We start from the raw sequence: 23,708 nt of genomic DNA on the forward strand, positions 1-23,708 counted from the left end.
AATCTGGTATTCATTTTTAAATAAAATTAAAATTGGATATGGGAAAAATGCTCAAGAGAATTAAGCTTAAGTTGATTTTTTTTATTTATGCTATCATTAACAATGTCTGCTTTATTTTCAAGTATTTTTATTCATAACTCAAATTGTGAGGAAATGAGGTTGTGCTTTCTTAATGATAATAATGAACAGTTTAATTTTATAGATATTAAAGTTACTTTTGTTGTTACATTCCATTGAAGACTCCTTACTGTAGTACCTACATTCTCATTTATAGAATTGCTCACCATCTCAGAAATAAAAACCAATAACCTTCCCTTTGCATATTTCATACCAACTGAATATTAGAATAGATTAGTTTGATAGATAACTGAAAAACAAATTAGGATTTAAATAATAAGAATAAACAGAACTTCTCCCTGTATCTTAACCTAGACCAAGACTTTAAGGAACATAATTTCACATTTTCAATATAAATTAACTTTTTATAGATTATATACAAGAGTCTACATTCAGATGGGTACTGTTGTCACAAACTATGTCTGGAGATTTGAATGTAATAGAGAAGCCTGAAGCTTACTAATTGAGCAAAGGGAAAGCTGCTCTTTGGTTTGCAGAAATAGCTTCTATTGTTTACACGACTGGTCTCTATACATCACCCTGCCTTTCAAGTCCATCATCAGTCAGATTCGACTCACAAAAACACTCATCATAGAAGTTCTCTATGTACAGATTAAGAACGATCATCAAAAAACAGTGTTAAGTGAGGATGAGGGGGAAGAGCTATTTTTGTGTAAAACGGAAGGAAGGTAGTAAAAATTATATGCATAAGAAAAAAGGATAAGAGAGACTTTTCATAATATATCTTTATATTGTTTTCTATCTTTGAACCATGAGTTGGTATTTTTAAAAATTAAATACAAACAAAAACATATAAAAGTCAACATGACATAGACAAATTTCCAAAATCCTCAAAAATAAAAAACTTGTTTTTGCATATGACACCAAGTCTCAGAGTCACACAGAAGTCCGAGTAGTCATTTATACTATAAATCCTGAGACTTGATACCACATCCCGCTAGTGCTATATCTGGTCCTCCAATTTCTTAAAGAAAAATTGGCTTTGGTTTACTATGTCATTCTTATCTGCACCAAAGTAAATATTAAGCAATAAGTTGCTAAATGTAATGCTATATTTTAGTTACATCCTTCCAATGAAAATAATACTTCTGCTTACAACTATATTCACTGTTCTAAATCTTACTATTTTACTATAGTTGTCAACAAACAAGCTTTAAGCCAGTTCATATGTACTTCAAAACACCACCCATAAAGTCTCCAAGGATTCAAAAGAACAGTATTCACAAGGAGAATCTAACATTAATTCACCAATTTTCGGGTCCTCAGTCATGTTCTTGATGATTACTTTAACCAAGCTGAATAAAACTTGCAAATAAAATGGACAAGATGTCAATCATAAAAAATAAAAAGAACAGTAAGAAGTGCCAGGAAGAATACAAAAGTGTGTAAGAAATGGTCCCTATTCTCAAAGAATTCACATCTAATTAGGTAGGTTGGTAAACATGGAATTTGGTAATATTCTCAGAAGAGTACAGCATAGGACCTGATCCAATGATGGGGATGCCTTCTGAGAAGCTGTATATCAAATATAGAACTTGAGGATAAAGTCATTTTCTGCCACATCACTTTCTCTCTAGTGCACAAGTCTTTAAAAAATAAAACAAACAAACAAAAAAACAAAACAAACAACAACAACAAAACTACAATTCCAAAGCACTTTTGTTGATTCAACATAATATCCCTGTGAGAGTCAAGCAGAGATTTTACTGAAAATGAAGAGTAATATAATGTCATCAGCAGCTACCTTTCTTTTGAAGTGGCACCTGGCATGGTGAAGAAACCTTGTGGTAGAAACAAAAACACCATAGTTTTAGTCCTGCCTTTGCTATAAATCCAAGGCATCAAGTTTTGCAAATAGTAAACTCTACTTGCTATTTGAAGGGGTTCTTTCCCTACAAGTTGAATTTTTCTCCTGATTAAATGAAATCTGGCCTTTCCTCACTTTTAAAATCTACCATCATGCTAAAGAACTAATGTCTTCTTATATCAAAGTTGAAAATGACAAATTATCCCTCCTAGGTTAGACGGGCAGGTAGGCCCAGGCCTGTCTACTTCCTGGGGACAGAGGGGGGAACCCAGGGTGGGGGGTAAGGGCGTTCTGTGACATGTTTGTAAATAAAGCTCAGCGCTCTCTGCAAAAAAAAAAAAAAAATCTTTGGAAGATACATGAGAGTGAAATATTTATGTACTCTGCTCAAGGCTGTCCCCAGTGACTTTCTAACCATTCAACAGCAAGCAAGGGCTTCTATATACAGCTGAAAGTTAAGGAATCTATGAATCTGTTTTCCCCCAAAACTATTCTGGAATTGTATAAGACATGACAAAGGTGTTGTTAAATGGTAGAAACCATTGATTTTTGAGGATATGAGCATTTTTCTCTCCAGACTATCATCAGCCTCATTCTTGCATTTCCTTTTAGTCACCAAACACCTTATTGGAAATTTACAACCTAATCATAACTTAACTAATTACTAAATAGTAAAATATAATTTTAAAAGTCCTTTAAACTTTGCAATTTCTTCTTCTTAGTTTAATATGCTTTTAAAGAAAATCAGCAAAAATTAAACCTCTTGTTATGAAGTGATAGCATTTCCATTTGCCTTCAGTAAAATACTTAGGCTTATGTTTTAGAAAAATGCTGCCTATTCCTAGGGAAGAAAATGAGCATTACAACACAATCATTTATGTGGCAAATATAGGGCTGTGGATGTGCTTATGCTTTCACAGCATCCTTAATTACATACAAAAGCTACACAGTGGCGAGCAAAAACAGTGAGTCATTTCAGCAAAAAGCAATGTGGAAGGTTGTTTCAGCCATGCTTTATGGAGCACATCTATATAAGAAGAATTTTTAGTGCGTTTAACAATTACATTATCCATTTTAACCAAGATGGAGTGCTTGGGTGGTAGGTTGTTTTCATTTCCCCAATACGACTAATTATTTGAAATAGTTCATTACATTCAACTCTCTGCTGATCCTGTAAAGGCATTTGGGAGCAGGGTAAAGAATAGATAGAATAAATAAACAGCATAGAATGCATTAATAAAATCTATAGCTAATCTAACAGCCCCATTTATCCAATAATTTCATCACATTCCTTCACAGCCTGAGCTCAGGTTTTGTTTGTTTTGACACTTAGTTTTCACTGACCACCTACAGACAGGGACACTACTCAGTGTGGGGCTGGACAGGGGGAACAAGTATTACAAGAAAGGGTATCAAACATAAGTTGCTCATAAACATAATTGATCCATGAATAATTGAGAGTTGATTGTAATTAACTACCTAATGAAATTAAAATATATGTCATGCTTACAGCACACATCACTTGATGCCAAAAGGAAAAAAGGACTTATTTCTTAAGAAATCCAACACTCATCTTAAAGTGCATTACATTCCTGCATGCCATGCTTCTCCCAAACCTTACCTAATGAGGATATCACCAGATAATTTATTAACCAAATTAAACCATAAAGCTTGCATCCTGTGGAATTGACTTTGTACTTCAAAATTCACTTGAAAAATAGGTTCACTACAAAAGAAGACATTTCTAAGACAAGAAATATCCAAAACATTTTAAATGTAATCAAAATATTGAGAAAACTGTCAGAATAATTATTTTTTTATATTTTGCTCTAAATTTATAATGTTCATTTTTTAATCTCAACTTTTTTGTGATCATGTGAGCCAATATTTGTAAGGTATTCTGTTTAGGAAAATTATCCAATATTCAATGTCAACCAGCATTTATTGAGCATCTACCATGTGCTAGGGACTGTCACCCGCTATGGTATTTATTACACACAAAAATATCAGTTATCGATCCTATTAATTGTATCACATAATTTTTATTTTCCTTATTCTATAAAGTAGCAGAAAATATTTTAGCAATTACTAAAATTTACATGACACGATATGCATATATTCCACAATATATATTAAATCTAATTGTCATCAATGAGCAGGTGTCAATCTACAGTTCCTCATTCATTACACATCTATTAAGATGTATACACTGTAAACAGCTAACCATAGAGCTAGTTAATGAAATAGTGTCATGATTCACTGTGTTACTCTATTAATTTAAAGGAGTAGATACCACTTTCTAAGAACAGTTCTTTTTCCTGACAGCCATGCTTCCTCCTGATTAGGCGGAGATGCAAACTCTTCCTCTCTCTGCTAAGGCTCAGCCAATATTAAGGTTGCTTCCATTCTTTGACACAAATTCTAGCTGAGAAGATGACTTCAAATTAATCTGAACTTTGTCTTTTTATGATTCCTGAGCACAATTTTTACTATATATAAATACTTTCAGCCTATTAAAGATATTAACATAAAAATAATATGTTGAAGATTGAAAACTCCCTCCATTTTACATTCTAGATTCTTTCTTATTAAAAATTATTGTTTTTATGTATGCACTGTTTTTCTATTAATTTTATATTTACATACATTGTCACCCTCACTTCTCAGCTTCCAGAAGGGATGAATATAAAACCAAGATCCTTCATTTCCTGCAGCATCCAAGGACACACGCATGGCATTCTTCTCCAGTAAAGCAGGTAATCTCTTGTTGACAGTCAGATACTTGTTGCTTTTGATATGCAGTAGCTGTAGGGAATAGACACGGATTACTGCCTTATTCCTGGATCTCCTCTATTAAATTCATGTGTGTGTTTATGCGTATATCACATGCCTATGTAACACATCTTAGGGTAGAGATTAAATAAAGAAGCTCTTTTCAGACTCCACACCTACCATCTTTCTTAGTTAACTTTCTTTGGGTTCCTGCTCACCTCCACCCCCAATTCTGCTTTATAATAAAGTGGGCACATGAGGAAATCAAAACAGGGGGCATCTCTGAATGATTTTCATCCACTGATAAATAATAGAATAAAAGCAGGCTCTCCAAGGGAGACCTGGAAGTTCCCTCAAACCACATCCTTTCTCAATTCCTACAAAGCCACAAAAACAGAATATACTAAAGAAAAATCACAAAACTAAAATAATACACTGACCCACTTAATATTATTAACTATCGCTGCCCGCAGACAGCCCAAACCCTTCCCCCATGAAGAGGAAAGCACCATAGCTTCCACAAGAGGATGCTGAGCCCGCCCTGTTCTTAGACGGGCATAGAAGCAGCATTTCTCAAATTTTTTGGATTCCATGGGAAATTTTTTTTCCAAAACACTAGTCTACTGAGTAGGAAAACTAAAACAATCTTCCTATCTATTATAATCATTTCAAAAAAGAGTGGTCATTTCAATATTCGCAATATAAGAAGGAAATTATCTCAAACTAACGAGCAGTTCTTTAAGTGAAAAAAATAAATCAGCTTTTTTGCAAAACTCATTATAGTATCCTTGGTTCTCATTTTACCGTAAACCAATGAACACCCTCATGGGCCATCTCTGTCCCTAACTGACCACCCAAACATTTGCACTTCAGATTCTTGGCAAAAAATATAAGCCCCACTTGCTGAAACTGAATAGTGATCAAAACTTGATAAGAGAAATTCTATTTATGGAGGATTGTCCAGGGGACACGCAGCCCCAGGCATGACATAATCTATAATGAGATTAACTCATACATTCAAGGAGCTGCAGATGCAACCAGGTACCCTCATCTTGTCCCATCAGAAAACTGCTTTGACTGCACTATGCTCTGGCATTTTACCATTGGCCAATAACAAAATATCAAAGGATATTATTTTTTAAAAGAGCTCTATGAAAAGCCTCATTGTAGCATCTACTGTAAGGAAGTTGTTAAGATTATTGTTTACCATATAAAACAGTGCCCTCTTTATTAGAGCTCATTGGAAAAACACATCTCTGGTCTTCTTCCTGGGAATGTTTGTGTTACTAGACCTCTCACTTAGTTCTATGTCATGGAAATCCTCTGTGAATGCTGTAATGTTATGCTTCCTTTATAGCTAGCTAAGTAGGCAACAAAAAAGCTTCGAACCAAAGTTTACCAGACTTTACAACATAGTTTTATAAACATGCTTCACCCCCGACTTCACCTTATTCATTCAGCCATTATTTTCCCTTTGACCCAGTTGCTTTATTTATGTCTATTTTGTTTTGTTATGTGTATTTTTGAAAATGCCTTACATTCTTTTCAGAACAAGGTGAGGCATATATTAACATATAACCAAGTAAAAAGCCAAAAGATCTAAGTGAAGCACAAGAAAGGAATGCAGCTGAGATAAATCAGTGTGAATACTAATTGAAATGGGAGATTTTCTAATAACAACTCAAAGAAGATTTCTATCTAAAAGCACAACTGAAAAACTTTCTTCTCTCAATAAAATTAAAAGATAAAGCTTTGTATGTTACACATTAGTCCCATTATTACTAAAGGACTATCTTATTACAGGCCTTTAGAAATTGTTTCCTGATCTTCTTCCTTTTGGTATAATAACTTGGGCATACATCTAGATAAGCTCACTTCTTTATGAGTATACAGCAGACTTATTCCCATATAGAATAGTGTGGTGAGTATCAACTGAAAATATCACAATATCTATAATTCCCACCAAAGAACCAACTATTGTATCCTAAAATATTAATGCTATTTGGCATTCCTATCATATGCAAGTTGCCCATAAAAGTCATCTCTTTTAAAAGAAAGTAAATAGATACTTACTTGTATAACATTACTGTATTTCACAATTTCTCCCAACAGTTTCTTATTTTCTGATTCATTTTGCTTTTGTTCCAGTTCTGCAGCATGCTATAAGATGATTATCAAATATTCAGTGTAGAAACATAGTAAACAGAGTATAATAACTGACAAAGAAATAAGAGTTTTTTAGGAAAAAAGACCACAACCTTGAATAAAATAGGCCGGTTGATTTACTCTTGGTGCTTGGGGGTGGGGGATAATAATTAAATACATGATTATAATAGAGTGTAATAACTCTTTCAATTTAATGCTGAAATGTAACCAACAATATCTTGCTTTTAAATTAGAAATTTCAGAAAAGCACTAGGCAATTCGATCTCATAAAAATTACTTTCAGTAGGAATATTGGTAGAGAAACCAACCAGGATAGTAAGTAAATTTCAAGTCTCAAAATACAGTTTAAATTCTGAAAGTAACAGAAATTTTAATGACACAAATTAAGTTCTATCAAATTGACACCCAGCCCAAAGCAGAAACACCACACTTTTTTTTTTCATAGCCTTTCGAAAAAAAATTTAGTACTATGCCAAGTAAAATATAACTGGATTTGATATTCCTATAGAGATTTTGAATTGGTTTCCAGTTTGAGGTAATCTCTAAAAAAGTAGCAGCAGAAATGTACTACCTACACACCAGGAAATCAGTAGTCATCTCCTATACATTAAAAGTCCCTTCCAGTTTCAATGTGTTGCTACAACTATTGTAAATCTCTGTGTATTGAGTAAAATCACCAAGCTTTTGTTGTTGCTGTACCTGGTCTAGCCTAAACCAGACAAATCAAAGTCTGGCCCTTACCTGTAATTTCTTCAGCAAGGCTGCCTCTGTGTGGTTCCCTTGTTTGGCTTGCTTAGCTTTCCAATATTGTTTCTGGGCAGAATATCGATTCATAGGACATACCTTAAAGAGGCAGTCTATGACAAAACAACAAACAAAAACACTGTAACTAAGGTGACCAGCATTTCTTAGATTTTCTTTTAGCCTAGCATCGGAATCTCAGAATCCCTGAGAATAAAGAACATTTAAAGGTTATCTAGCCCATCCTCCAACCAACTCTTAAATTTTCTCTATAACACCCTTTTCAAATAACTTTTTAAACTGTACAATACCCACTTCTTCATTAGTTTAAGTTTCTTAAAGGATACTTTAATTCGTACAATTTATAGAGAAATCGAACCAATGCAATCATTATATTAGAAGGCACTTCTTAATTATAATGGAGTACCTGGTCTCAAAAAGCAAATTGAATGATGTTAGTGATTTTCTCTGCCTTACCTAACCTTGCACAATGAATTACTTACTAATGGTATCTATCTTTGATATCAAAGGAACGAAAAACATAGAATCAGAGTAATCACAACAATCACATTTCAGTCATTCATTCCGTAAGTTTCCACATAACTGAAATGAATATGATATAGAAATCTGAGATGCAGTGTGTTATAAGGAAGACACAAAGCAAAACAAAAACAAAAAAGGTTCATCTATTTTAAACACAGATGTTTACCAAAAAAAAAAAAAAGATTATAGTCTGAACTCTACTACTCAATATCAAGATAGGAAATTGCAGTGAAATAACATAATGATATGTCAAGATCAAAAAGCAAAATATGTTTTTTCTTTTTAATGAGGAAAACAGAAGCTTGACTAAAGAATTCTTCCATATGCTAATGATTCTGCATGTTTGTGGAATGGATTACAATCTAAAACAAATGTTAATTCCCAATATTCTATTATAAAAGAGTAATGATATAGATTATCCAAATATTATTTTCATTTTTCTTACAAAATATTGTATGAATTCGACATGACAAATTTATTTTGGTTGCTGCCATAATATTTAGGATCATTCTTATTTTTCTAATAGGTATCACAAAATAAAACTCGATCAACTCAAATATCCATTTAAGCCACATTTTTTTTACTATATTATACATGCTCATTTTATTATTCTCTTTAAATTAATTATAAAATTAAGATGGATTTGATCTCTTCAAATTTCATTTACTTATGACTGCAAATTTTTGGAGGAATTTTAAAAATTCAGAAGAAATAATAACTTTTTAAATATAGTCTGTAATTATAAACGCAAATTCTATTGATTGCCTCTTCCTCTCTCCCCCATACACACATGAAGCTATACAGAAAACTAATTATTAATTTCTGGTTTAAAAAGTTATTCATGTAGGTGATTAAATATTTTATAGGTAGCAAAAAACAGACACCTTCTAACTACCAAAAGTAGGCTGAGAAACAATTACAATTACAATATGACACAGGAATCACCACTTGGTACATATGTGTGAAAACCAAATAATCAGACCTGAAAACCGTTTTCCTTCACAACATATCTTATACGCCCTAAAAATTATTTTCTATATGTTAGCAACTACAAAGAACATACAAATTTTTTTCAAGAACAAATTTGGAGATTGTTTACAGGTATCTCCAAAGAGTGCTCTCAATTTAACGCAGACTATTTTGACCATCCTATATTAAGCAAGTATCCAAATTCAGTGCAGCAAAAACTAAAATCCTTATTTATTCAAGTATAAATAAACTCTAATTTGTAGTCTATATTTCTGAATTTCTTCATGTGTGAAAAGGAATAAATTGTGTTCTTCTCCATTATTTCAAATTCCTAATTAAGTTCATTAGGAAATACTCTTTGACAATGAAAATAATTTTCCTAAATTCTAGACCACCTCCAGAGCACTCCTTATTAAAGGTATATTTGGGTAGCTGGCAAAGAAAGTGTGCATGTCATGGTCCTGATCCTTGTGGTTGAAGTTATTGTGAAGTGAAGCAAAACATTCATCTAACTCAGGCTTACTGGTCAGGCTGTGCTTCTGGTTGCTAAAACTCAGACTCTCTCCTCAAAAAGCTCACAGCCTAGTGGGTAAGACAGGCATCCACCATGTGTTAAAGTTTTGCAATAGAACTATGGAGAGGTGCTATGGAACACAAAGACGCATGTAGCCAGCTTCCCAGAAGAAGCCAGAAAGCCTTCCCAAAGAAGAAGACACAGGCCAAGTTTTGAGGAACCAATCCCAATTTAGCACATTGACAAGGGGCTTCAAGAGCTCAGAAGGGCAGGGTATTTCAAAAAGAGCCAAAGGCGGCACAAAGGCAGAGAAGGCAAATGCTGAGAGACCTGCTAACCTTGCAGAGAAACTATGGCCCAGGCTGTGAAATGAAAACGGACTGATTTGAAGTCAGTGTCTGCACAGAGCTATGTGCTAGGGTAAAGCGTATGGACTTTATCTCATAGAAGATGTCAAACTCTTAAAGCGTTTTAAGCTCTTACACCACGTGAAAGGTGACGTAAACAGACTGGCAAGAAGACCAGCATGAAAGCCCACTGTCAGCATTCTGGGAAACAGTGAGGATTTGAATTTAGACTGTATGGTGATTGTAAAGTAGCCAGAGATTTCAAAGAAAACAGCAGAATCAACAGGCTTAATAATCTCTTAGATGTACAGTGGGGAAAGGTGAGGAAAAGTGAAGTTGGACAAATGAACGAGCTTCCGCCCAGTCTGAGACACAAAGCCTTAGATTTCAAAAGCCCTTTCTAGTTGCAGGGCTTAGTATTTGGTCCTTCTCAGCAACCTCCCACAGGTGGCATCTCATTTTATATAATAGTAAGTAACCAATCTGATTATGCATGGAAACTAATATTGCAGAACTATTTCGGTTGACGGGAGGGAATGTAGAGCACACACAGACTTTTGTAAAAATGCTTTTGTTGATGGTGGTGATGGTAATGGGTGTTTGTGTGTTTCTGTGTTTGCTTGTGTGTGTGTTTAATTCTCTCTGCCTCTTTTAGAAAAAAATATACTGGTCTTGCACTAGTCACATATTTTGTCTGATTCCCAATTTATTGCACAATTAAAGTATTAATAATACCTGCCACACCTAATCCACAGGGCTGCTGAGATATGCAAAGAGATAATCTATTTGAAAGTACTCCATGAACTTTAAAGCCCTATTATAAATGCAAGGTATTACTATTCATATTGTTTCATTTGTCCAGCACTAGTTTCACTAAGAGATGACTAAACTATTACAGAGCTCTCAGCAAAAAGCAACAAAAAGTAGAGTTGTCAGGTTAAACCTGAACCCAAAGTGTCCAGTTCACAAAAAGGTGTTTGCCTCTTCGGTTTAAGATGCCACAATATATTTTTGTATAAAAATTCTCAAATATCCTGCAACAGCATGGCAGTGAGTAGTGGATGCAACCTCCATTACCTCGTAATACATTTTAAAATACGCAAATATAATCACTAACACCAACATGGGTACAACCCTGGACAAGCCTCCCACACTTTTTCAGCAAGCAGGAATCCAACTATCTCAGAGCTGTACACTCTCATCTGCCCTACTCACCATTCTTCTAAAATGAACTCTCTAGTGTCCCTTGGCCTGCTCATTCTCGAACATTAGAGGTGTACATACTGCTAACATATAAGTTTTAGGGGGGTTTCCAATTAGAAAGGGTCGCGGTGTTGTTTGTTAATTAGGTAACAGCAATCTTTTCAGCATTTCAAGACTCAAATAATAATTAAAAAGGAAAGGTTGGCCTCACAGAGCAAACACCAAAAGCACAAATAAAAGGAAGTAATTTGAGTTAAAATTTTTTTTAAAAGCTTCATCTTAAGACCTGAGGTCAACAATTTTGCAGAATTACAGAAGTTCAGAAATGTCAGATATGACAATATGTGCTCTGTTTAGTCAGGCAATATTATAAGAACAGTGCCTTAGAATTAGAACATTTATTTTTATTTTTTTACAACTGTGGAAGGAAATTCAGCCCAGAAGTGTTTACTTTAAACTGAAAGAGTCAGAGGCATCTTTAGCAGGCTTATAAATGCTAGTGGATGGAAGGAATAGGAAAGCCATTCAAATGGTGTGGAGCACAAAATGTACGGCATGTAATGCTATAAATCAAATAACTAATCTTCCCACATGATTCTGGGTAAATCTGGCAGGAAACCAGTCAAAACCTCCACTTACAATACCTATCTAAGTAACTTTGAAATGTTTTGCTTTGTACCTACAAAAGCATTTTCTTATTTGTATTTAATGCAATTTCTTCACCCCAGAACTGTCTAGAGAACTCCACGTGGGGCTATTCTATGTAAAGTTCAAGTTACATAGTGGCCAGCAACTTCCTCTGGTAATGGTGGAAGGAACACTTTCTGTTTCATTTCTCTTCCCTCCTAAAGATGTAAGGTTTAAATGAGGCAAGACATATTAAATCATCAGCAAATGTCTGTCACAAAGCGGGCATTCAACAAACGGCTCTTTCATGGTAGCTTGTAAAATTACCTCATACTGATTACAGAGAAAGTGGTTGCCAAGGGCTTTATTATCTCCACGTGGAGAAAGGTGGGGAGGGAGGGCATCTGGAGCTTTTCTTTCTCTCTTTATGATATAAACAGGATGCAGCAGAGTTCAAATGAAGACAATGGGACCTTCCCAGTGATAAAACAGAAAGTGGTAAGCAAACTCTCCCTGGGGTAAGGAACAGGCAGACAAGGGCAATTAGAATTCAGAACTGGTCAGGGGAGAGGGACTCACAAGCCTAAAATATCGCTGTAGCTCTCTGTTTTTCACTTTTCCTAAGAAACGCATCCTGAAGCAGAGTGTTTGTGTAAAACTCTTAGCTTAAGTACAAATTTCTAACTAAACTTCTACCTCCTGTGATCATAGCATAAGGCAAGTGTAGGGAGGGTATCTAAGAGGGAAAGTGTTTTCTAGAATTTTAAAAAGGCCAAAGATGAATTTATTACAGGTTTAAGAAACATTTAAATGTATCACAACACGTGCATGGGCAACCATGAATACTGCAGGATAACTTTCTCTAGGCAAAAGTTAACTATTTTAATACTGAAGAGGGAGAGAAATGGACCTTTGTAGTTACTGGCTTGTAGACTACTAAAATGTTAGAACTCAAAGGAGCTTCCGATAAAAATCTGACCTTTCCCTTCTCTGAAATAAAGAGTGAGTTGCCTACATCCTTTGTGATAGGATCTCTAGATTAAAATAAATTATAAATATGAACAAGTTCAACCACACACAGGGTGCTCGAATGCCTGACAGGTAACTCTCTGGTCTCTGGGTTTTAGGGACATTAATATGATTTGGTTTGCTCAGTACAGTTTACAACCATGGAGCACTTTGTAATCTATAAAGAGCACTACATGTTGATAATAAAGATCATTTGATCTTCCCAATAACCGTTTTAAGGATCATTTTCTCCATGTTCCAGAGAAGGAAACTAAGACTTTTCTTAAGTCCACAAGTTGGTAAGGAATTTTAACTAAGATCCTCTGAACTCAATTCAATATTCTGCTGCTATGCAATGCGCCTTTTGGGAGCAGGTGTGTCAAATTGAAGCAAACTCTGTCTCACCTGAAACACTGTTCATAATTCTACACATACACACCTCGAGGTCATTTAGAACAAATCTAATCTGGCTTCTATAAAACAGCCTTAAATACCCTAAGACATCATCCATCTGACATCCCTACCTCATTTCAATTTGATTATGATGACAAGATCTCCTCAAAAAATAGCATTTTTACTACCAAATACTAAGATTACCTCTTTCCTCACAATAATTTGCTCAATTAAAGATTGGTTTGTTAAGACATTTATTATGCATTTATTAATGTATTTAGCAAGCAGAAACCTTGAAAAAAACATTGGCCGGAAAATAAGATCTGTCTAGGTTTCTATACTATCAGTCTTGCAACAAATACAACGTCTAGAAAATATTATGAAGATATATATATAAATGCATCAGTTGTAATACCTCAAAAGAAACTAATGAATGATTTTCCATGGAAAATATGCCACATGTGTATATATAGTTAAATAAATGTTAAGACATCCATAAGAATGTTATAAAATCTTAGTCTCAAGAAATATTAATTACCTGAGGCATACATTAATGAGTAAATACTGAAAAAGAAATGAAACTATTTTTTGCTTCATTTGGAGTAGGGAGGAAAAATAAAATTCAAATGCATTGATACTAATTTTCATTCTTGTCAAGGTTTAACTTTAGCATTAAGCAAACCATTACGCTAGATGTAAGTTAAATTTCTATCTAATGTATAATTTTTCAATTAATTTTCTCATTCTCAAAGTGTCATATTAACACTGATAATCAAAAAAGTGTAATAAGCAGACTGACTCAGAAATCAATATGCAAGTCTCTAAATCCCACTACAAAAACATCAAGTCTAAAAGAAAAGAAAATGAATTTGTCCATACATAAATGTGTGTATTAATATGCATACATATATGTGTATGCATACACATATGCGGACAACATATGTATAATAGTTATACACATATTTTTATATGTTTATTTGTATTTTTATTTATTTATAAGTATATATTTCTACAGTATTTCCTATATATCAGAAGTTACCATATACATTACCTGATTTAATTCTTCTAAAAACTCTTTGAGGTAAGTATTAGTTTTATAAATGAGGAAAGAGAAATAAGAGAAATTTGGAACATTTTACAGATCTACCCTACAGTTTCAAAGCTAGTTTTTAGATTCAATCCAGATCAATGTGTCTCCAAAGCCCATCGTCATCATTTAATAAAAGACACTCAATATTTCTCAAATTAAAACAAAAAAATACATCTAAGTATGTTCACTTAAATTAAAACATACAACATGATAGTCTAGCTTTTCCCTGGTTTCATACTCCAAAAGGTGATAAACTTCTCCTACAAGAACCCAAAAATGTATTTAAAAGAGACTATCTGATTATCTGTAAATAGGACCCAATCGAACTGGCGAAGTAGAAGCTAGAAACACTTGGGCAGGGAATTTTACGCCTCAAGTCCTTCACTTGGAAAGCAATTATTTTGAATAGCTAAAAAATTAAACTGTTAATACAGGTGAATTAACTTTATAGAGATAGGCTTGCCTTTTTAAAACAATTTTAGCATCACAATAATAACTTCTGGCCTAATTTTTTTTTAAAAGTGTAACATAAGCTATTTTATGCCAAGTTATAGTTACATAATTGAGTTATTTAGATTGAATAATTGCTTACTGTTGATTGTCTAGTGACTGAATTAATTACTATTCTCATATGGGAGACCTAAAGCAAAATCAGTTTGTTGTGCTAGCTCCTCTGTGAGTGGAGATTTTTCCATAAGAACGAAGGAGATCATGGAGTCCTAATTATTGTTATTGTTGATTTATGCCCAAGTGAGACTAGCTTTCCATTGATTATTATCACCATAAAGCATCTACCTCTATAAATAGTTTAGGTGTCAATGGACAATAACTTTAGAGCAGTGTTTTACAAACTGTAATTGTGCAAACCAGGTTTAAGATCAATCTATTTAGTCTCAATCATCTTTTTTGAATAAAGTCAAGTGAAATGAGATGGAATGGAATGGAACAGAAAAGAAAGAGAAGGGAAATAGAGAACGCTGCAAGTAACAGGTACTCTTTCAAGAAATTTGTATCTGGTGTGTGAGTGTACATATGAATACATATATGTGTGCATGTATATGCATGGTGGATCATAATGTAAAATGTATTTCTTAGAGTTGCAATAAAAAGTGTTTGAAAGTCACATGTGCACAGGTTAGGGTTAAAGAAACTGAAAAAATTTAACCTGTTAACCTGTTTGCATGAGACTACACTCAGTATCTATTATCTGGTATGTGTAAGATGCGCAGAATCAGCAGAAGGAAACTCCTGCCAAGTTACCAGAGAAACAATCATTAGATATCTGTTCTTTCTGCTCTGAAAGGCCTTACGGTCTATCTCCTATTTAAATGCAAATACCTGAGAAGGGAGCACACTAAGATCTCAGTTCTCAATTTGCCACAGGAGCCTGAAAGCTCTGTGAGGGTAAAGTGCATTGGTGCTAAGGATCTGGGGAAGGAATTGTTTAGACTGGTAACATCTGCTAAGAATATGCAGGAAAATTGTTTATCAAATTTTCAAATGATGAAGAAGAAGAGGGAGAAATAGCTAATTTGACAGACAAAAATCTAGATTTCAATAACAGGACAAACATTAACACTATTAAACTCTAAGGAAGCCTAAATATGAAGTTCTGTGTTTATGTTCAGAAAAAATTCAACTACTTATATATACTATAGAGGGGAGCACCATGGTTATTAAGAACATTTTTTGTTTTTTGTTTTTTTTAAAGGCATAGACCTTAGCTTTGAGTTCAACTTAATATAATTAAAGTGACTATACATCCCTGTGTGCCCAGAAAAATTCTGGTTTATGCCTATTGCCTGAGCCTAATTAATAACTGTGTCCTCTTTTACTCTCAAAAGTGTGCTGGTTTGAACAATAAAGTATATGAACACCCCAAATATTTAAAAAATGAATACTATGATGTGGGAGCTGAAAAAGCAGACATAGTCATTGTAGGCTGATTAACAGAAGAATGGCGTTTCAACCACAGGAAGTAGGAATACATCCAGACTATTTGGGCTCAATGATACACATCCGGAATATTAGGCTCAGTTACAGGTGCCACATTTTAAGTGGCACCCTAACAAAGTAGCCTGTGTCTGAAGTTAGGCAAAGGGAAAGCAAGCAAAATATAGAAATCAGTAATAGTAGGAACTGGGAAATGCTGCCTAACAGAGAAAACAAAGAGAAGGCATAATCTCACTGCATACAGCTGAAGACCTACATGTAAAAGAGAAAAGAAATTTTTTTCTATATTGAGCTAAGAATCAGAGCAAAATTTTGTTTAATGTAAGGAAACTCTTGCCAGCAGTTGGAAAAGTCAAAAAAATACAAATTAATCAGAGACAAGTAAACCTGAACAGCAGTGTTCAGGCAGAGACAGACACGACATGCTGCAGAAGGGATTTTGCCTTGATAAGGAGGCCCCTTCCAAACACCACCTTCTGTTTCATGATGGGAATCGTGGCAGAGGTGATTGGCATGAAGGATAGAGTTCGTGTCCTGTATTTACTGACATAAAAACTCAGAAGTCTCACCTGCCTCAGCTGTATTTACCACACTGTAGTTTGGTTTGGCATCTATTATAGAGATCAGGAAATTCCAGCCCTGGACCCTGTAAAAGTCTTCTACCACCAAATATCTGTCAGTACTAGTTTAAAATACTCAAAGTTAAAGTACTCTGTAAATATTCATTATTATTACTCCTAACTTTACATCCCAGATGAACAAATACAGTTGTGTTTATATCTCAGAGCATCAGAAGCATGTTGTTTTGTCATTTAAGTATTTTTGTTTGGTAAAATATTCCCAGATTAAAAAAAAAAGATGAACAATCAAAGGTAAAAGGAATGATAACCAAGAAACACTTCCTCACCCAACGCACACACAAACAAACACACACACTGATATCAGCTAACATTGAATGGTTAAACATTGTGGTAAGAGATTCACATAAATTCTTTCATTTTCATAGAAAAACGTGAACAGGTACTAGTTTTATTCCCACTTTACAGATGGCAAAGCTGGTGCTTAAAGATTAGGTTCTGCCCAGGGTCACAGAGTAAGTAAGAAGCAGAGCTAGGATTCAAACCAAACAACTAACTTCAAAGTCTGTGCTTTTATACTCTAAAGATGGAAAGGACACACACAACCCAGCTATTTTGTACACTTGAAAGGCAAAGCAGTAAAATACTGAAGAACTGGGAAGTGAAAGGAAAGGTGGGACTTCCAGAAAGCAGCCTGGAAATGAAAAGTAGAGAACGTACAGATAAGAAAGCAGAGTGGCTGACGCAGGAGATAGGACGTGGGAAATATAAGGAACAGTTATGGCATTTTCTTCTCCCTGCATTTTTTTTCTCTTCTTCTTTCCAAACTATTCTTTTTTTCCTCTTTAATTTTAAAGTTGTTTGATGTTGTCTTGTTCCGTTTCTTAGGTTCTCTCTCATTCTATTCTTTTTTTGTTCTATTTCCTTCTGTTTTCCTAATCATCTTCTTCCTTTTAACCTCTCTTATTTCTCTTTTTCCAAAATTTCCTTTATCATTTCTCTGAACTTACTCTTTAGTTTTTCCTTTCTTTTCATAATTATAAAAATGCGATTAAAATGCATTGTTAGTTTCTTTGGATAAGGTTAAATCTTTTTTATTTCAAATAAAAATATAGATAAATAGGACATTTTCTTATCAAAACTCTACTTAAACTTAAATTGCAAAAGCAAATCACATCTAACAGAGGACGTGAACCCAGAATAGATAAAGTACTCTTACAACTTAATTAAAGAATGCACACAACCCAATAAGATATAAACAGACATATCACAAAGACAATATATAGAAGGCCAACAAGCACATTAAAAGATCTTAACTAGTCTTTAGGAAAATGCAGATTAAAACCGCAATTACTTACCAGTATACACCCATTAAAAAGGCTAAAAATTTTTTTAAATAACAATACCGTGTGTTGGTGAGGATGTAGGGCAACCAGAACTCCCATATATGATACATACATACAATCAGACCCCCATTCATTTATGAATGAAAAATGGTTCAGCTACTTTGAAAAACATTTTGGTAATTTCTTGCAAAGTTAAATGTACACTTAATATATGATTCAGCAATTCCATTCCAAGGTATTTCTCAAGAGCATTTAAACATATGTCCACTCAAAGCCTTATGTGCAAATATTCATATCAGCATTATTTATAATAGCCCCAAAAAACAGGGGGGGGAGGGGCAATCCAACTCTAAATGTGGTAGTACATCTAACAATGGAATACTACTCAGCAAAAAAAAAAAAAAAAGACAATTACTAAAACATGCAACAGTGTGGATGAATCTCAAAATCACCATGCTAAATGAAAGAATCCAAACACAAAAGCCTACATCTATGTGATGCCATTTATATGAAATTCTAGCAAAGGTAAAATTATATCATCCAAAGGTCATTGGTTGCCTGGAAATGAGGGTGGAGACAGAGAGGCAAGAAGAAACTTTTGAGAGTAATGGAAGTATGATTGTAGTGTTAGTTGCACATCTGTATACATTCACCAAAACTCATTAAAATGAGTACTTAAAGTGAGTAAATTTTATTGTTTGTAATTTATTGCACAATAAAACTGAAAAAAAATGAATTACTATATTGTTTACGGCCTTCAATTGCTTACTTTTCTATGGACCATGGATTTTCCATAAATTTTCTTAAAATAACATTTTGAAGACATAAGGATTTATTTTTGTTGCTTGGGTTGTGGCTTACTTGATATAGGAGGAACAAGACTAGGGTGAGTTGTTTGCTACATAACAGGATCTAGCTGGCATCACGCACATGGTAGCTCTCAAAAATATTTGGTGATTGACTGATAAGGCATACCCAAAAGTGCAGCAAGTAGATCTGATTAAAACTAACAAGGCAAATTTTCTTAAATACAGCATGAAATAAAATTGGGGCTTAATCCAAAATTTAATTTTAATTTGGAGAAAAGAATATCCTGGAATACATGAAAGTAAAGAAGCCAAAAAGGCTACTGAGTCACACCAAATGGACTTGAAGAGGTTCCCACTGAACAAAGATGAGACTATCCGAACATCAAGGTTAATGACTGAATTGGATTTGAGCACAAATATTTTAAAATCCATGAGTTCATAGTTATAAAAAATACTTATTGGTCTTTGGAGGTTAAGGTACCAACTGCTTACTCTGAAAATGAATTAAGGAGAGGAAAATATGCATTAGTAAAGAAAGATAAGGAAAGAGGTAAGTAGATCAGCACATACACACAGAAACACGTCTGCACTACCCTGCAAAATGGAAGAAGCAAGCTACACAACACTATGTAATGTGATCCCAGTGTTGTAAAAACAAACAAATCTATACCATGCTTTTATATGCTTGATAAAAACTCTGGGAAGATAAACTCTTAATAGTGGTTATCTTTGAGGAATGAAAGTGGGCATGAAGAGGAGGAAAAATGGTTTTTACTTTGTACTTTTTATTACTCATATAAAAATTTTAAACCAATAAATTTTAAACAAAAAAACTCATCTTTCTATGGAAAAGATCTAATTTATTATGGACTATTTATCTACTTCATTTGGTCCATATATCTTCTTTCCCTGGACTCTGTGTTTGAATAGCACCCAATTATTCACCCATTAAGAAAATGTGAGACAGGAAACCCAGACTTGAGGAAGGAAGACTCCCAGGGAGGGAGGTGGATAGAGGGAGGACATGCACATCCTCCTTGGATACCAGCTGTCCCTGTGGCCCAGGCGATGTCTCCTGAGGCTCGGAGGATCCAGCCCAAATGCAATGTATTCCTTTGAATCTCTAGTTAAGCCGTTTAACAGATGTTGTAAAGGATACAATTAGAAAAGTTCTCAAATGCTAGAAGAACTTAGAATGAGGAGTCCACAACAATTACAATGACTTTTAAGTGCTGGTAATTCTTACCTCTTTTGCCACTTAGGTCAGGATCTCTGCATTAGCCAGACTTATATCTATGCATATATGGTCCTTCATAGCTCTACATCATTTGATAGTGACAGCTTAGAGTAGAAGATTTTAAAGAATCCAGGGAAGGTTAAAGAGTATTGAATTTTTAAGGCATTACAAAATAGAGAAGGTGCTTAATCTGGGAACTACAAACCCACATTTGGATGGGATTCATACAGGTCCACAAACCCCCTAAAAAATATAAGAAAAACTACATGTGTCTTCACTGGTGCATTTTCTATCAGATTTTCTATCAGATTCTGAGAGGGATCTAGGCCCCTCAAAAACCCATAGCAACCATGACTGTCAGAGAATGCACCATTATACACCATCTTAAACTTTCAAGCTGGTAACTATACAAACATAGTGAGTCAGAGCAGCCATGAGCTAAACTGCTCTATTAATCAACAGGGGAAAAAAATTACATAAGAAAGAAGAAGATTGTTACAAGAGGCTTTAGAAGGAACAGAAAGAAGTGTCAATCCTAAATATGTGCCCAGGCAGGGAGGAACTCCACCAACATGTCTGCAAGAAGCCAAGGGAGTGCCCAGCACCAACGCAAACAAGCATGCCGGCATGATGCAGAAAGACAGATAAAGAAAAGGAAGAACAACCCAGCAACCCGACTTCTGTGTATTTGCCCAGTAGAAATGAGGGCTTTTGCTCAGCGAAAGACATGTAAAGAATGTTCACATTATTCAGTGGTACTATTTGTCATAGCCCCAAACTGTAAACCACTCAAATGTACATCAGTCAAAGAATGGATAAATTGTGGTATGTCCACTGAACAGAATCCTAAGAAGTAAAGAAAAAGAATGAACTGCTGCTTCATGCAACAACATCAGTGAATTACACAGACATATGTTAAACAGAAGAAGCCAGCTATAAGAGAGTATGTATAGACTAGGTAGAGACTCGAGAGAATTAAAAACGTATGTCCACACAAAAACCTGTATATGAATGTGTACAGCAACATTATTCATAACAGCCAATCACTGTAAACAACCCGAATTTTCATTAACTGAAGATACATAACATATGTAGTATATCCACACAATGGAATATTATTCAGCCATAAAAAGGAATGATTTACCGATTCATGATACGACATGGATAAACCTTAAAAACATTACTGTACAGAAGTCAGTCACAAAAGGCTTATATGTTTACATTTATATGAAATGTCCAGAATAGGCAAATCCACAGGAATAGAAAGTAGCTTAGTGGTTGTCAGCAGTAGAAGGAGGAAGGAAATGGGAAGTAAATGGGTACACCTTTTTCGGGTGATGAAAAAGTACTGGAATTGGGAAGTGGTGATGGTTGTACAAACTTGTGAATACATTAAAAAACACAGAATTGTACACTTTCAATGGTGAATTTTATAATACGTGAATTATATTGCAATAAAAACTTTAATTTTAAAAAGAGTACGCATGATATATTTTCGTTTATATAAAGTTCAAAAACAGACAAAACTAATCTATGGTGATGAGGGTAAAAACAGTAATTAACTTTAGTAGAGGAACTGACGCGGGGGGCAGGGCGTGAGGAAACCTCTCGAGAGCTGGAAATATTTTATATCTTGAACTAGATGGTGGCTATGTGAAGCTATACATGTAAAACTTTATCAAGCTTACACTTGAAACACTTAAGCTTACACTTACTCTTTATTTTATCAAATGTAAGTATTTTAGCACAGTATTTTCTGGGAAAAATTTTTCTCTGAAATCTATAACACTATGGTCATGTAAAAACCCCAGAGAATAGTGTCCAGCACACAGTATGTGTTCAGTTAACCCATATAGGTTCTACGTTTAAAATACATCTAAAATCTGATTTCTTACCAACTCATTGACCTAATCTAAAATCACCATAATTTGTCACCTGGCTACAGCCATAGCCTGCTAACAAGTCTCCCTCTTTCTGCTTCTGTCCCTCTGACTGTTGATTCTCCAAAGTCAGGTCCTGTCAGCTCTGCTCAAACCCTCCAAAGGCTCTCTGCCTCTGTCACCCCCAATGACCTTCCCAACCACACCTGTTACTCCCAGGCCACTGCCTAGCCCCACCCCAACCACTCTTTCTGCTTACTGGTCCTGGCACTTATCCAGGACACCCCACTTCAGAGCCTTTAACCTTGATGTACCTCTGCCTTCACCTCTTCCCAAATTTTCTGTATAATCAACTCTCTCCCCTACTTCAGGCCTTGACCCAAAGATCAGTGAGGACTTCCCTGCACTATAAAAAAGCAACCTCTTTCCACCCCGCACTCTTTGTTACCCTACTTTATTTTTCTATATAGTATATCACCACCTGATGAATGCCTGGCGCTTAGTAGGTGCTCAGTGAATGTTTCCTGAATGAATGAACACACAGATGAATAAATAAAAGAAATGAATAAATACCAGTTATATTAATTCCTAGCTGCTGAATAAAACCCCGCAATCTTTGATACAACCTGAATATTTTATCATAAGTGTGGAACAGTTTGACCAGAAACAGGAGATCTAAGACACAGTCACAGGAACCTGCAATTTAACTGGATTCTATTTGTGATATGCCCCCAAAATAAAACAAAAACAATGAGGCAAAAGGAAATGTACTCTCTTTTCTTGATTGTCTTGACATCTATATGGCCTTATTTAGAAAGTGGTTACTATGATCTTTTAAAAGGAAAATGTAAGTATGGAGGAAAATACTGTTGCAGGGAAAATGCTATTCATTTATAGATTGTCCGAAGTTTTCTGTTAAGAGTTACCCAAATGATGGTAGATGCAACTTTTTTCGGATACAATGTTTTGCGGAAGTGAGAAATAGTTCCCAGGTAGCAACGTTATAAATGTTCTCAAGGGTCACAGAGGCCTATGCTGCCTACAGATTAGCAGCCGGCATGACCAGAACAAGCAGGCTTTGATGTTATCCTGGAATGACGGACAACAGACCTCCCATGCTCTTCGCCTGCTAGATGAAAACGTGGGAACATAAAGGAGGCCTGGTGCTTCTTTCCTTTTATCCTTGAACAAACACAGACATAAAGCAGATGTGACTTCACTAAATATGAGCTGGTTCAACTGATGAGCAGTTTGGATTGCATTTCTAATGACACATCATGATGTTCCCACTCTGTGTGACTGGATCCAAGCCAAAGACGAAAGCAACCCTCTGCACACTGGCCATAAAAGTTTATTTGAGGCATAAATACTGGAGACTCTAACAACCTGGTAAATGGTACTGGATTATTTTTCGATAGCCCAAACTGCAAAATTGAACTATCTGCTTGTTAGAACAACTGCTACTGAGCTAGGTGACTCACATTGTTTGAAGAAGCACCCTTGAACTCCTTTCCACAACTATAGCCTCAAGAAAGGAGAAAATTTTGCTGAACAAAATCCTCACTTACGGAAGGTATAGAAGTCCAT

The 23,708-nt window shown here is 34.9% G+C and overlaps 1 protein-coding gene across 1 annotated transcript in view; it reads right to left on the reverse strand.

Moving 5' to 3' along the window:
- ITPR2 (inositol 1,4,5-trisphosphate receptor type 2) overlaps positions 1–23,708 on the reverse strand; it is a 437,650-nt gene that overhangs the window by 342,980 nt on the left and 70,962 nt on the right. The window contains exons 3-5 of the mRNA XM_011363170.2: positions 7,625–7,740; positions 6,791–6,877; positions 4,592–4,750 (exon numbers count right to left, since the gene is read on the reverse strand). Coding sequence (XP_011361472.1) covers positions 4,592–4,750; positions 6,791–6,877; positions 7,625–7,740 — 362 coding nt within the window. The remainder of the gene's footprint in view (positions 1–4,591; positions 4,751–6,790; positions 6,878–7,624; positions 7,741–23,708) is intronic.

This window comes from Pteropus vampyrus, unplaced genomic scaffold, assembly GCF_000151845.1.
Source record: "Pteropus vampyrus isolate Shadow unplaced genomic scaffold, Pvam_2.0 Scaffold82, whole genome shotgun sequence".
Classification (NCBI taxonomy): domain Eukaryota; kingdom Metazoa; phylum Chordata; class Mammalia; order Chiroptera; family Pteropodidae; genus Pteropus; species Pteropus vampyrus.